Genomic DNA, 15,397 nt, shown 5'->3' with positions numbered 1-15,397 from the left:
CATGTCATCCTAACAGCGATGCCATGAAGAAAGGGAGGCAACTCCCTCCATGTCCTGGCTCCAGTGCCCACTCCTGTGTCCCCTCCACGGCCCACACAGCCTGGCCACCTGGGTGACATCTGGTGCCTGTGTCACTTTCTGCAAGACAAGGACCAACCTCAAAGAGGAGAGCATGTTGTTCTGAAGGAGATGGTGGCTGCCATCACCTGTCCTGTGGCTTTCCTCTGACTGCCCAGGTGGGGGCCCAGAGGCGGCGCCTCTCACTCCAGTGGAGTTACATAATTTCCAGGCTTCCCTGCAGTTTTCTCCTCCCCATCCCTGAACTGTTTACACAGCAGCTCTCACCCACAGAGAGTCCGTGTGATGGCTTTTCCTCTGTTTGGAAGATGTGGATGGCTGTGTCCCAAGTTTTTCCTACCTAAGATCCTTTTCAGTAGGGGATGGATTCGGCCTATCTGATGATCAAGAGATCGGGGTGGCCTTTGTGATACTGTTACGCCCGCTCCCAGGTCCAATAAACAGTCTTCTGACAAATAATGGCCCTTCCTTTTCCTTCCCCACCTGTCCACCACCTGGTAATGTAAGCGTGGCAAAATCCCACACACCCCTTCCAGAAATCCCAGGACTCGTGTGGGAAATACTTGCATAATTAAAGCCTTCTGAGAAATTGCTTCTTCCTTGAACTTTCCTACTTTTGAGAGGTGCTTTAATCCTGTATTAAGGGGACACCCCCCAAAAATGGTTCTACTTAATTACCCACCCTTCATCAATCCTTTCTCCTCATTAATCATGTAAGCCTTTTTTTTAGATGACCCAAGTGCCCAAAGCAATAATTACATTTCAAGTGTATTTTAAAAAATTATTTATTACAAACATTTACAATGTTCACTTTAAATGCAAAATAGCTTGTAAAAGAAAAAAAAACACTGAAAAATATACTGACCCTTTGCCCCACATACAGACATCAGCCTTTGGTATTTGCTTTCAGGTAATTAGGTAAAACAAACAAACAAAAACTTGAAACTATTATTTATCTCCAAGAAAACAACGCAGAGTTGAGGTATTCTATTTAACAGATGTGATCTCCATCCAATAAGGTCTCTCTGTTAATTAACAGCCTTGCGACATGCTGTTCCAATCCTTTCCTCCTAAAGAAGAATTTCATTTGAGCATATGTTCATAAAACTGACAATGTTCCTTAATAATCACTAAGGTTGCCATAGAAACTCCCTGGTGCTGGCGCCCAGCCGCACAGAGGACAGGAGGCTGAAGGGCCCTTACAGGGCACTGAACTGGCCCTGAACTGGCCCGCCTGCCCCTCCATGTGCAGCCCCCTGCCCGCGGCTGCACGGGACAGCTGGGTGCAGGGCTCTTGCCTCAAAGGGTCACAGGTTGCCCCTGTATCTCCAAGTTAAGACAGATTTCTCACCAACTCCACCTGGAGCTGGTGTCCGCATCCTCCCCACCTGGGTTAGCCTTCAGGACGTGCTGTGAGATAACAGAGCTCAGCACCAAAGCAGCCAAGAAGACATTCCTGAACATTCTCCAGGACACAAACCCATAGACCACAACACTCCTAGCCTGCCCCGCTGGGCCCTGTTCACTACCAGGTGGGCTTCCAGCCTGGTTCCAGCAGCAGATTCCACACCCTGCCGCCACAACCAGTTTCCTTTCTCCCAAGACAGCAGGGAAATGCCAGAGGCTCCGTGTGAGCTCAGAGCCTGATAAAGAAAGTGCAAGGGCAAGTCGCCATTGGGGCCAAGAGCTTTCTGAGTTACCAAAGGCCTCGTCAGCATAGCCAATGCTACCCCCAGACACATTTCTTGAAAATATTTCATTAATGCTACAAACATTATTTATCATTTTACTTTAGACCTTGAACCAGCATATTTTTTACTTTCCCCACCCAGCAAGATAAGCTGTTGTATTTAATCTAAGTGGTCTCTGTCCCAGCGTTTCATGTCTGGCTGTGTGGCAGATGGCTACAGGTATTAGGCAAATAACAGCACTGCTGGGGACTCAAGGCAGTGGGGGTGCTGCAGAAATACAGGTAGAAATGCCCCGTGGATCGAGACACATATTCAGTCACCACAAATTAGAGAACAGAGAGAGCTTAGGATGTATACCTGTGTACACTGAGCCAGGCCTACAGCCCAGAGAAGACACTTTTTCTTCATTTACAGTAGCTTATGAAAAATAAAGGGAAAAAAACCCTCTTCAATACAAAAACAAAACAAAGAAAAAAAAGCAGTTCCATTACAATAAAAATGAAAGCAATAACAATTTGGAGATCAAAGCTGCCTAGCTCTTGGCAATAATGAGCTATCTGAATTTCACATCTTCCGCTAGCATGCTTCTGCCCGGCTTCGGTAATACCACATGTGGGTAAAACGGTATAAAGAATTAACTGTGGGCACATAATCACCCTTCATGCAGATTCTCATTCTTAATATTTCCCTTTAACAGCATTTTTGCTGTTCTCAAGTCTCAGAAACTTTATGCAGCAGGATGGGAGGGAACCACCATAACCACCTGCCTGCCTTTTTTTTTTTCTTAAATGTTATTGTTTATAATAGAGATGGTATCTCACTATGTTACCCAGGTTGGTCTCAAATTCCTGAGCTCAAGCAATCCTCCCACCTCAGCCTCCCAAAGTGCTAGGATTACAGGCGTGAGCCACCACACTCAGCCGTCCTGCCTTTTTGCCAACTTAAGATGAGGTGCCTCAAGCAGCAATAGGGTCTAAAATCTACAGACAAACCCAGCAATGAAAAGCACGGCTTGCTGAAGACAGTAACAGCTTAAACCTGGAAAACGGTAAACAAAACATGGTCACTTTCCTCCTTTTGCACCTGCCTGGTGATGGTGGCTGTTTTTCTAAGAGGGTAGAGTATTAGAAAGGTTTTGTGGTCTGGTATATCCCCACTGTGGAGTACCCTGATAACTTGAGAGCTAACTGGGTAACCACTAACACCAGTGAATTTTCAAAGCTCGGGCAGAAAAGTCGGCTGAAGTGGTTAATCACGGTGTTACAATTAGACATTTAGTTCTGCTTCAATTCTTGCAGAGCTGAATCAACTCAAGGAGCTAAATAAAGAGGAAGGCACCGAGGTAAGGGATTTTTTAAAAACCTCCCCCTTTGATAGCAGAAGGCTCAGGGCTTTCAGGGTGGGGAATTTCTAGGACCCTGCCGGGTAGTCGTGGGAGGCTCCCTTCTCAGCACTGGGACAGGGACCCGACGCCCTCTCCATAACCGCCTGGGGGAGTAGTCACACACTGGTTTTTCCCTAGAGTAGAGAAGAGGCAGGCTATTTTTCCACTTTTTAAGACAAAAACAAAATACACAATGAAACCACAATCTCTTCTCTAATAGGGAAAATATTTTTTCTTTTCTTTTTCCTTTTCTTTTTTGAGACAGGGTCTCACTTGCTCAGTCACCCAGGCTGGAGTGCAGTGGTGCAATCTCGGCTCACTGCAGCCTTGACCTCCCAGGCTCAAGAGATCCTCCCACCTCAGCCCCCCAACTAACTGGGACTTCAGGTGCACGCTACCATACCTGGCTAATTTTTATGCTTTTTGTAGAGATGAGGTTTTACCACATTGCCCAGGCTGGTCTCAAACTCCTGGACTCAAGTGATCCTCCCGCCTCGACCTCCCAGAGTGCTGGGATTACAGGCGTGAACCATCATGCCTGGCAGGAAAAATATTATTTCTCTTCCTCCTTTTTCACTTGACTTAGTTTTGGGCTAAACAAAGTTATGGTGCTTCCCCCACACCTAAGTAAGTTACTTCTATGCTGACACAGCGCATATTGGATATTCCACCCTCTCAAGAGAAAACAGTCAGCAGTTTTTTAAAAACCAAGTTAAAATGCATTCTTGCCGGGCTCATTTTTCTTTTCACATTGTCTTCCTTAATATTATCTTCCCTAGTTACCCAGGTTTGGCTGACAACAAACAAAGCTGCAGTAAAACAGTTTTGATCTCAGCACTGGCAGAAGCCCTCCCTGCTGCCAGCTCTCCTTTGTGGGAGGTGGAGAACAGAGAACGTTGGTTTTCAGAGGCTGTGATCCCCCGCGCAGCTCCCACTCTACCGGGGATGGTGGAGACCCTGTGCCCCTCTCCTCTCCTTCCTCTGCTTCTCACCTGAGGTCCTGCAACCCAAAGCCAGTGCAGTTGCCTCTGTATTCAGCAAATGCCTAAGATTATCATTCACATTTAGCAAAATGCTAATGAGGAACTAATTATAATTCCGTTGAAAACGACCAGGCCCTGAGATACTGTATTATTCACCCACCCACCCTCAGCTGTTTTTCAACTGTGGGGAAGAAAGGGAGGAGAGAGCTTCTTTCCCCAGCCTTGGCGGTTTAAGTAAAAGCCGTCCCCAGGCTCAGAAAAACAGAATTTGCAAAGGCACTTGGGTTTTAGGAGTTTGAGCTGGAAGATGAAATGATGCAGTGGGCCAGGAGCGTGGTGGCTGAAGGAGGCTTTGGCTGGAAATCCGCCCCACCTGCCTGAGGGCGCAGCTTGTGCAGAGGTGTTGGGGGGTGGGCTGCCAGCCGCTTCTCCACACTGAGGCCCCCACCAAGCTGCCCAGCTTTTGAGTGTCCGTGTTGAATGTCCAAAGAGTCTTGACATGCTTCTCTTCCCAGTGGCCCAAGTTCACTCTAACCCCTTTAAGCCAGGCATTTGGAAAGGGAGGTTTGAAACCTCAACCAGCTGAACAGCTGGAGCAGGCTGATTTTCCCCTGGTGTCGAACCTTCCGCAAGGCTCTTCCGTGAAGCCAAAGGCCCCACTCCCCTGAGATAAGCTGGCATGGCAGTAAGAAGCATCCTTTGCTGAGCCCGTTTGTGCTCTGTCATCCACAAGGTCCAGCCTGCTAGTGCCCCCTGGCCAGTTATCTGGGGAAGAAGTAGTCTGTATTGCTGATGTCGTAAGGGCTCCGTGGGTCCCTGGCATCTGGTCGGTTGTGGCTCGAGGTGTTGTCAGACCCCAGGCTGCTGGGGGACACTGGTGGGGAGATGAGAGGAACAAGCACTGGGGTGGGTCGCGGCCTCTCTGGGACCAGCTGCCCCAAAGAATACGGCGGGTGCATGCTTGTCTTGCCTTCCTTCAGAGCCCGCAGCTTCCACGTCTTCTTGAACCTTCACATAAACACACAAAGACAAACCACACAGATGTTTAGCTCCCCCTGTGACAAGCCCACATTGGAAAACACCAACAGCTGGCCGCCCTGGTGGCCTGGCGCTCCCAGGTTTCAGCTCAAAGAAGCAAAAACTATCAGCTGTCTTTTTGTTTTTTGTTCGTTTGTTTGTTTTGAGACAGGGTCTTGCTCTGTTACCCAAGCTGGAGTGCAGTGGCATGATCTCAGCTCACGGCAGCTGCAACCTCCTTGGGCTCAGGTGATTCTCCCACCTCGGCCTCCTGAGTAGCTGGGGCTATAGGCGTGTGCCACTACATCCAGCTGATTTTTGTATTTCTCATAGAGATGGGGTTTCACCACGTTGCTCAGGCTGGTCTTGAATTCCTGGGCTCAAGCGATCCGCCCGCCTCGGCCTCCCAAAGTGCTGGGATTACAGGTATGAGCCAGCACACCCGACCCGACTGCTTTTATCACCAGGGAGTTCACCATACTCTGAAGAGTTGCTGAGTTTCCAAAACACTCCCAAGGAAATAGGTATTATTGGACCAATTTACAACTGAGGAAACTGAGGCACCAAAAAGTCACTTAACAGTTCCTTAATTGTCCCATTCCAGAGGCTGTTCATTAGGTACACATCATCAGTCCCAAATACATTTACTTAAAAAAGAGAAAAATAGGCTGGGTGCGGTGGCTCATGCCTGTAATCCCAACACATTGGGAGGCTGAGGTGGGCAGATCACCTGAGGTCAGGAGTTCAAGACCAGCCTGGCCAATGTGATGAAACCCCATCTCTACTAAAAATACAAAAATTAGCTGGGCGTGGTGGCAGGTGCCTGTAATCCCAGCTACTTGGGAAGTTGAGGCAGGAGAATCGCTTGAACCCGGGAAGCAGAGGTTGCAGTGAGCCAAGATCACGCCATTGCACTTCAGCCTGGGCAACAAGAGCGAAACTCTGTCTCAAAAAAGAAAGAAAGAAAGAAAGAAAGAAAAGAACAGAAAAGAAAAATAAAGTATTATTTTAGCAGGGAAAGAAAATGGGCCTCTCAGTCAAAGTAAGGCTGGCAGGAGGCAGATAATTTGCAACTGCCATGTAATAGCAGGAAAAGGGTCCCACTGCTCCCTCAACTGCCCTCCTATTCCTCTTGCTCCTAATGTTGCCAACCTCCCCAGTTCTCCCTACGCCTCTGGGTCCACTCCTACCATGCTGGTGAGTTCCTACAGACTCAACTGTGGGCACCACTGGGCACAATTTGACTCATCTAACAGGAAAGTCAATGCTACACAGGAAGGAGATAGACATCTCTCTGATCACAGCTTCGTTCACAGTGCTCCACTCTGGGCCCAAAGCCAGGGCTCAGTAACTGAGAAAAGTCACTTGACAGCTCAAAGAAAGATGAAATGGTGACATGGATCTTCAAAAGCACAGTCACGTCCCGTTCCTGAAGGGGCTCTTCAACTGTGCCAGGGTGGCCAGTGCGCCAAGCCTCAGCCCCTCCCTCTTGCTTCCCACTTTGTGACTGACATGCCTACTAACCCCAAAGTGGGAACAAGGTGGCCTCCCTCAATTCCATGGAAGATCAGTTACTCCAGGAAGGGCTGGGAAAGAGGAGGGGAAACCAATGTCAAAAACAAGATTGGGGGATTTTCCTTGGGTTTCTTTTTATATCGACAGGTTATTCCTGTCCTTGTTATGATAAATAACTAATAGTTGGCTCCAAATCTGCCACTGGCTTTTAGCTTGGTATCCAAATGGAATAAACAATCTGCAGAATGTTATTTAGGGCTTCACCATGTGGACACCACACAGGAAGAGAGCCCAGTAGGGCTGCTGACTGGAGCTATGCTGAGTCACTGAATGGAGTTCTCCTGTAGGAAAGGACTGAGGAGAGAGTCATTACACTCTGGATTTCAAAGAATTCAGACTCTCTGACCCAGGAATTCTACTTCTGGGAAAAGAAAGAACATAGCTATAAAATAAAAAAACCTTCATGCACAAAGATGTTCAACACAGTGTTGTTTATAAAAGCAAAATAAGGCTGGGTGCGATGGCTCACGCCTGCAATCCTAGCATTTTGGGAGGCCGAGGTGGGTGGATCACTTGAGGTCAGGAGTTCAAGACCAGCCTGGTCAATGTGGCAAAACCCTGTGTCTACTAAAAATACAAAAAGAATTAGCCGGGTGTCATGGCGCATGCCTGTAATCCCAGCTACTGGGAGGCTGAGGCAGGAGAATTGCTTGAACCCAGGAAGCGGAGGTTACGGTGTGCTGAGATCGTGCCACTACACTCCAGCCTGGGTCACAGAGTGATATGTCTCAATAAATAAATAAATAAATAAATAAATAAATAATAAAATAAAAGCAAAATAACACCCAAATAATTGGTAATGTTTGGGTGCCACCAATTAGAAGTAATAGGAGGTTGATTAAGATAACTCGGTATATCCACCTAATACTACAGCTAATGAAAGTGAGATTTATGGCTAGGTGTGGTGGCTCACGCCTGTAATCCCAGCACTCTGGGAAGCCAAGGCGGACAGATAACGAGGTCAGGAGTTCGAGACCAGCCTGACCAACATTGTGAAACCCTGTCTCTACAGAAAAATACAAAAATTAGCCGGGCGTGGTAGCAGGCGCCTGTAATCCCAGCTACTCAGGAGACTGAGGCAGGAGAACTGCTTGAACCCAGGAGGCGGAGGTTGCAGTGAGCTGAGATTACACCATTGCACTCCAGCCTGGGCAATAAGAGTAAAACTCCGTCTCAAAAAAAAAAAAAGAAAGTGAGATTTACAAAGAATTTGTACCAATGTGAAAGAATGCCTGTGTTATAGTGCTAAGTGTGAAAGGCAGGATACAGAGTTGAGGATACAGAATAATCATGGCTGTGTAAAAACAAACAAGAAACTAGGCAGAGGAAAAAGACTCAGGAAATTTGTCTAAATATTAAGTGTTCTTGATCTGGGTGTTGATTGTGAAACCATCTCCACAGGGTTGACAAAAATTGCATGCTGGGCTCTGGACAGAAATACATTAATAGTTATAATGAAGCAGTAATCAGGCTGCACTTTGGCCAATTTCCTTATTGCAAAAAGTCACGTAGCCCTAGACACTGACCATCTGCATCCCCGTTGTTTCTGTAGATAGGATTTCTGACATTAGGATCCTAACACTTTTGTTTAAGGATCACTTAAGATGTTTTACAGACCCCGAATTCCGGCAACCAGTTTGAAGACCCTCACAGAGGAATGGGATTGGCATGAGAAGACAGCTTCTTCATCTCCCTGTCCCTGGACCTCACCCTACACCCTGCAACCAGTCAACCATCTCCATACTTTGGCCCAGTCCAACATTTTTACAACCCTAGCCCCATATTCCTTGGGGAGATGGATTTGAGGTGCTGGCGGAGGATTACCTAGGTGCCGAGGCAAGAGACTGAAGGCACAAACTGTTTCAGTATACTAAAGAAAATAGAGTAGGCTGGGCATGGTGGCTCACGCCTGTAATCCCAGCACTTTGGGAGGCTGAGATGGACGGATCACAAGATCATCAAGACCATCCTGGTTAACACAGTGAAACCCCATCTTTACTAAAAATACAAAAAATTAGCCGGGCGTGGTGGCAGGTGCCTGTAGTCCCAGCTACTTGGGAGGCTGAGGCAGGAGAATGGCGTGAACCCAGGAGGCGGAGCTTGCAGTGAGCCGAGATAGCGACACTGCACTCCAGCCTGGGAGACAAAGCAAGATTTCGTCTCAAAAAAAAGAAAGAAAATAGTTAGAATAAGAATAGTCATAATACAAATTAGATATACAGATGATCATTGACAATTATCAATCATTATTATAAACATTATTAATCATTAGCTTTTAATATTACTCTTTGTTGCATTACTAATACAACCTAGGAATAACGGGTGGGTATAGGGTCAGGAGCTGAAAGGACATTGTGAGACATGACCTAGAAGGCAAGAGGTGAGCCTTCTGTCATGCCCGCGCAAGGGTCGCTTGAGGGCTCCTTCATCAAGCGGTAACACCAGTGTCTGGGAAGGCACCCGTTACTTAGCAGACCACAAAAGGGAGTCTCCTTTCCTTGGAGGAGTCAGGGAACACTCTGCTCCACCAGCTTCTTGTGGAAGGCTGATATTATCCAGGCCTGCCTGCAGTCATCTGGAGGCCTAAACCCCTCCCTGTGGTGCTGTGCTTCAATGGTCACGCTCCTTGTCCATTTTCATGCTCCTCCCGCACTCGTGGTTCCTCTTTGAAGTTCATGGTAGATAGCAGTAGAAGAAATAGTGAAAGTCTTAAAGTCTTTGATCTTATAAGTGCAGAGAAGAAAACGCTGATGTATGCTGCCTTCTCTCTCTGCTTCAGCTACTTAAAAGGGAAGGACCCCCTATCCTGTAATCACATGACTTGCTTCACCTTGTAAATCACTTAGAAGATTCACCCTCCTTACCCTGTCCCCTTGTCTCGTATGCAGTAAATATCAGCGCGCCCAGCGGTTCGGGGCCACTACTGGTCTCCGCATCTTGATGGTAGTGGTCCCCGGGGCCCGGCTGCTTCCTCTTTATCTCTTTGTCTTGTGTCTTTACTTATTACAATCTCTCATCTCCGCACATGGGGAGAATAACCACTAAGCCCCGTAGGGCTGGATCCCACAGAGGTTTCCTCCCATCTCCTCCTTAGGTGACCCTCTGATTAAACCTCTTTCTCTGCTGCAACCTGGTGTCTTGGCATCTTGACTTGCCACGTGCATCTCATTATAATTACAATGACATGGGTGCGTATACTTCATGGCACTGTACACACGATGTGGGAACTTTTCTGTATATTTGTTAGACTTTAATCACATTTACATTTTGAAAATTAACAGTGGCTCTCTTTGGATGACATATTTTTTCCATTTGTCATTATTTAAGTCCCTATTGACCTAATATGGAAGCAATCTCTGTCCTTAGTTTTTTTTTTTTTTCAAAGTAACCGAATGGGTAACCAAGAACGGTGAGCTTTCCTTTTGAAATATTCTAAGGAGAGTACAAATCCTTTTCTGAAAATCACTAAACTCAAAGAGGACTCTGAAACCAGCCAACCTGAGGGTGTCCAGAGCTGGCCTGGATGGGTGTGAGCAGGGCCTGGGGGCTGGAGAGGACGCGGGGCAGGCAGATAGAAGAAACAGATGAGCTCTCTGCTGCCTTCTTTTGCACCTGGACCTCCACCTTTTATCTATTTTACATATTTGGGCTTCAAAAAGTTTTGTTTAAAGAAAAGATTCTGTAGCTAAAAGAAGTTTTTAAAAATGCTCAAAACTCTCACTTTTTTAGAAAGATATGTAGAAACCAAGGTGCCACCCCTTACCCCAAAGGCCACAGACAGTGCCCACTGCACCCAGCCACCTCCACGGCCCAGAACACCATGAAAGTCCCTCTGCCTGTCCCCCAGCTGTGGAGGTAGGAGAAGCTCTTAAAATACCAGAATGATACACTACATTCAAAACAAAATGATGTTTAAGTCATAGGCATACACATAGGAAGTCCTCATTTAATGATGTAAGTTCATTCTAGATAAATATGCAGAAAAATAATTATTTACTAGGAGAATCCTATTTTCCCAATGCCTGATAACCTAAAATAAAGACAGAGAATCCGTGGGGGACAGGGAATAGGGTGGGAAGAATTGGCCCCTGTAAGATGGCAAGCCTTTTCAATAGCCTATTTAAATTTTAAAAAATCATCTATGATTCAGAAAAAAAGAATGAGTAATAAAAGACAAAGAAAAAAATCACCGATATTGCTGGAAAAAGACTTAGGGCCATACAAAAAATATAGTATAGACTGGCAGGATGAAGTCAACCTGCCTCTCACACTTCACCTACTGTAAATGTGGCCATCCCATGGTAACCATGGTTCAGCCATTTTGGCAGCCCAGAGCCCCACAGTATTTCTAAGTTTATATTCTTTGCTAGACAGAGGGGATTTGGGGAATAGAAGGATTCTTCATCGCCTGAAATAACTGGCCTCTTTCCAAACAAATTTGCCTTATACAGAAGAAAATGGAAACTCACTAGGCTAGGAAATAAATTCCTGGCATGTCCTCAGCACAGGGCACTGGCCCTGTCTGTGCCTGCAGGGACTCTGGTTGTTTAGCAACCAGCCAGTGTCCAAGCATCATCATCAGAATAGCAAACCAGGTCTGTTCCCAACCTGATGCTCCTCTATTTGTCGTTACGACACACCAAGATGGTGCTGTGTGTTAAGGGCCAGTGGTGGGCCGATGGGAGCAGCTGGGCCCAGCTCTTAGCCAAGAGCAGGCGGGTGCCATAGGCAGGGACTCTCAGGGCGTGTGCTCCACTTCTGGTTCTTGCTTGTCCTTAGGCAAGTCATTTTACCTTTGGGGGCTGTTTCCTCATTTATAAAATAAAAGAGTTTCACCAGATGACCCCTAAGGCCCTATAGAAAGAGCAGGAGTTTTTGGTTTGATTCTTGGCCTTCTTCTGCTGCTGCTGCCCAGGCTGGAGTGCAGTGGCACGATCTCGGCTCACTGCAACCTCTGCCTCCTGGGTTCAAGCCATTCTCCTGCCTCGGCCTCCTGAGTAGCTGGGATTACAGGCGTGCACCACCACGCCCAGCTAATTTTTGTATTTTTAGTAAAGGCAGAGTTTCGCCATGTTGGCCAGGCTGGTCTCGAACTCCTGACCTCAGGTGATCCACTCACCTTGGCCTCCCAAAGTGCTAGGATTACAGGCGTGAGCCACTGTGCCTGGCCTATTCTTACTAGATGTTATCATACCATCTCTTTTAGCTTCAGTTTCCTTCTCTGTCAAATGGATATCACATCTGCTCTACAGGGCCTGTGGTGGGTTATGAGAAAAGCCTGTTGAATCCCTAATATAGACACAGAGCCAGAACACAGGAGGGTATACCTAGGGTGAGGCAAGGAATCCTTTGACAGGCAGGAGGTGGACCCGTAAATGCTGACATGGCCCCTCACTGGCCAAAATATATAAAAGGCTTTGCGTCCTCCAAGAAGCTACCTCCACTCATCAAGAATCTTACCTTCCACACACCCTTTAGATGGCTTGTTCTCTACTTCATTGAAAAAGCAAAGTGAAGGCTGGGCATGGTGGCTCACGCCTGTAATCCCAGCACTTTGGGAGGCCGAGGCGGGCGGATCATTAGGTCAGGAGACTGAGACCATCATGGCTAACACAGTGAAACCCCCTCTCTACTATGAAATCCCCTCTCTACTCAAAAAAAACACAAAAAAATTAGCCAGGCATGGTGGCGGGCGCCTGTTGTTCCAGCTACTCAGGAGGCTGAGGCAGGAAAACGGCATGAACCTGGGAGGCAGAGGTTGCAGTGAGCTGAGATCGCACCATTGCACTCCAGCCTGGGCAACAAAGTGAGACTCCATCTCAAAAACAAAAGAAAAAGAAAAGTGAAAACAACCCTGAACCCAATTTGAGAAGGCATCTTGCTAATCTTTCAACCCAAACCACACTTGGTAGTCAAGCTAGGTCAGGGCTACTGGCAGGGTCTGATGAGCTAACGTGTTGGAAGCTCTCTACGTGTAGAAAGAAGGACAGAGTGCAATGTCACCTCCACTTGTATATTATCACAATAAACCACTGCCCAGAAGACCCAGCCTGACTTATTTTAGGGTTTCAGCTTATGAAAAACAGCCAGTTCCTGCAGTAAAATTGTGAACACTGAAAAATTTCATTATTGCTTGTTCGTTGAAGGCACTGTTGGCTGACTTTTCTGCAAACTTGGAAATGAATGACAAAACCAATGACCAAATGGAATGAAGATGATTGGGATGAAATGGGCATGAGGAGACAGAGGCCAGGGTGCAGCTCAGCCTGAAAGAGTATTTCCTAACCATGGATGGAAAAGAACACTAGAGCAGAGCATTTAAAGGTGACCTTTAAGTTCCTGGATTGATACATAGAATATTCCTAAGGAGGTCCTGCTGGATGCCTTGGATTTAACTGTGTGGTGCTTCTCAAATGTTATTTTTTATTTTTTATTTTTTTTGAGACGGAGTCTTGCTCTGTTGCCCAGGCTGGAGTGCAGTGGTGCAATCTCAGCTCACCGCAACCTCTGCCTCCTGGGTTCAAGCGATTCTCCTGCCTTAGCCTCCCGAGTAGCTAAGATTATAGGAATGTGCCACTATGCCCAGCTAAATTTTGTGTTTTTAGTAGAGATGGGGTTTTGTCATGTTGGTCAGGCTGGTCTTGAACTCCTGACATCAGGTGATCCACCCACCTCGGCCTCCCAAAGTGCTGGCGCAAGTTGCAGTGAGAAGAGATCACACCACTGCACTCCCGCCTGGGCAACAGAAGCAAAACTCCATCTCAAAAAAAAAAAAGAATCAATTCATGGCTCTCCAATCCATTGCCACCATCCTAAACAGTTTCTTATTATCTCTTGCCCAGACCTTGGGCTACTGTATCCATTTTCACCCACCTCATCCAGTCTCCAAACTGCATTGAGAGTGACTTTTTGGTTTTCTTTATTTGAGATGAGCCTCATTCTGTCGCCCAGGCTGGAGCGCAGTGGTGCAATCTCAGCTCACTGCAACCTCCACTTCCTGGGTTCAAGTGATCCTCCTGCCTCAGTCTCCCGAGTAGTTGGAATTACAGGCATGCACTACCATGCCCGGCTAATTTTTGTATTTTTAGTAGAGATAGGGTTTTATCATTTTGGCCAGGCTGGTCTTGAACTCCTGACCTCAGGTGATCCACCTGCCTCGGCCTCCCAAAGTGATGGAATTACAGGCGTGAGCCACCGCGCCTGGCCCAGGTTCTTCTTAAAACTCCAACAGACACTCATTACCCTCAAGAAAAGACCTAAATTCCTCCCACCTCTCTTTCAAGGCCTTTTATGACCTGGCACCAGCCTACCTCTCCACTCTTCCCACCCCATATTGCCCCAACCACGCTGCCCCCCCACAGACACGTGCATGCACACACTGTCAACCATATTACATCCTGGGCTTCTCTCGTAAGAACCCTCTTTGGGCCAGGCGTGGTAGCTCACACCTGTAATCCCAAAACATTGGGAGGCCAAGGCAGGTGGCTCACTTGAGCCTAGGAGTTCGAGACCAGCCTGGGCAACATGAGACCTCATCTCTACAAAAAATAGAAAAATTAGCTAGGCAGGGTGGTGTGCACCTGCAGTCCCAGCTACTCCAGAGGCTAAGGTGGGAGGATCACTTGAACCTGGGAGGCAGAGGTTGTCCTGTGAGGTGAGATTGCACCACGGCACTCTAGCCTGGATGACAGAGTGAGACGCTGACTCAAAAAAAAAAAAAAAAAAAAAGAACCATCTTCTTTCTCAGACCAATTCCTCTTCCTCCTTAACGCCAGGTCAGTTCTCCTCACCATGGCATGCTTTTTGTAGCTCTTACCACAGCAGTGATTACCTCTTAGTGTCTGGCTTCTTCCTGAGACTGTATCTGCCCTGCCCAGCATTGTCTCCTGCAGCACCTAAAACAGGGCTTGGCATAATACTAGGTGCTGTGTGTGCTGTGGTGCGTGCATTCATTTGATGAATGGATAAATGAATAAATAAATGCACTGTAAATTTCATAATGGGCAAAAGAAAGCTACATAAATATGAGAACACCACAGGGCCATCCCCCAGGACCCATCTCACCTCAGAACAATGGCAATGCACAGGAGCGTTCCGAACGCCAGGCTCCCTCCAGCAACCAGGAATGTGGGCAGTGGTACCGAAGAAGAATCTTGCACTAGGTTAAAAAAAAAAAAAAAAAAAAAAATGAAGATAGAGGAGGAAGAGGAGAATATAGAGAAAAAGGAACAGGAGGAGGAGAAGAAAACCACTTAGCTGGTGCTGTCAAAAGCCTCAAAGGAACTTTCCCCTCCAACCCCTCTCCCAGAAAATGAAACAGCTCTGCCAACCAACAGGCCACTTGACAAGCTTCACTGTTTTTCGTTTGTTTGTTTCTTAACAAAGCCCACTCTAGAAGAATCACCCCCAGCTTAATCTGGCAGACCTCAGGATTCCACCATGTGGCAAGACAGACACCTCAAGCTCAGGGTTTCTGAGTGCCTGTGGCTAGCCATGGACTCCTATTCACTTTCAGGATGGTTTTTCTGGTGGCATTCTACCTGCCCCCATAAGGCACAAAGAGGGTACAACAAACGGAAGGCTTTGGGGACCTCCTTGATGGCAGTTCCTTTGAGGACAATGTCAGAGAGTATTGGATGCTTTAAACCAAATATTTGGAAGCAGTTTTC

General features: G+C 47.0%; 1 protein-coding gene across 1 annotated transcript in view; it reads right to left on the bottom strand.

The window, feature by feature from the left end:
- Positions 1-845: 845 nt before the first annotated feature.
- The window catches only part of IL6R (interleukin 6 receptor), a 49,061-nt gene continuing 34,509 nt past the window's right edge, over positions 846-15,397 (bottom strand). The window contains exons 10-11 of the mRNA XM_031653330.1: positions 14,793-14,886; positions 846-5,144 (exon numbers count right to left, since the gene is read on the bottom strand). Coding sequence (XP_031509190.1) covers positions 4,898-5,144; positions 14,793-14,886 — 341 coding nt within the window. The 3' untranslated portion in view covers positions 846-4,897. The remainder of the gene's footprint in view (positions 5,145-14,792; positions 14,887-15,397) is intronic.

The sequence above is a fragment of the Papio anubis genome, chromosome 1 (assembly GCF_008728515.1).
Source record: "Papio anubis isolate 15944 chromosome 1, Panubis1.0, whole genome shotgun sequence".
NCBI lineage: Eukaryota > Metazoa > Chordata > Mammalia > Primates > Cercopithecidae > Papio > Papio anubis.
This window is presented reverse-complemented; position numbering and strand designations above follow the sequence as displayed.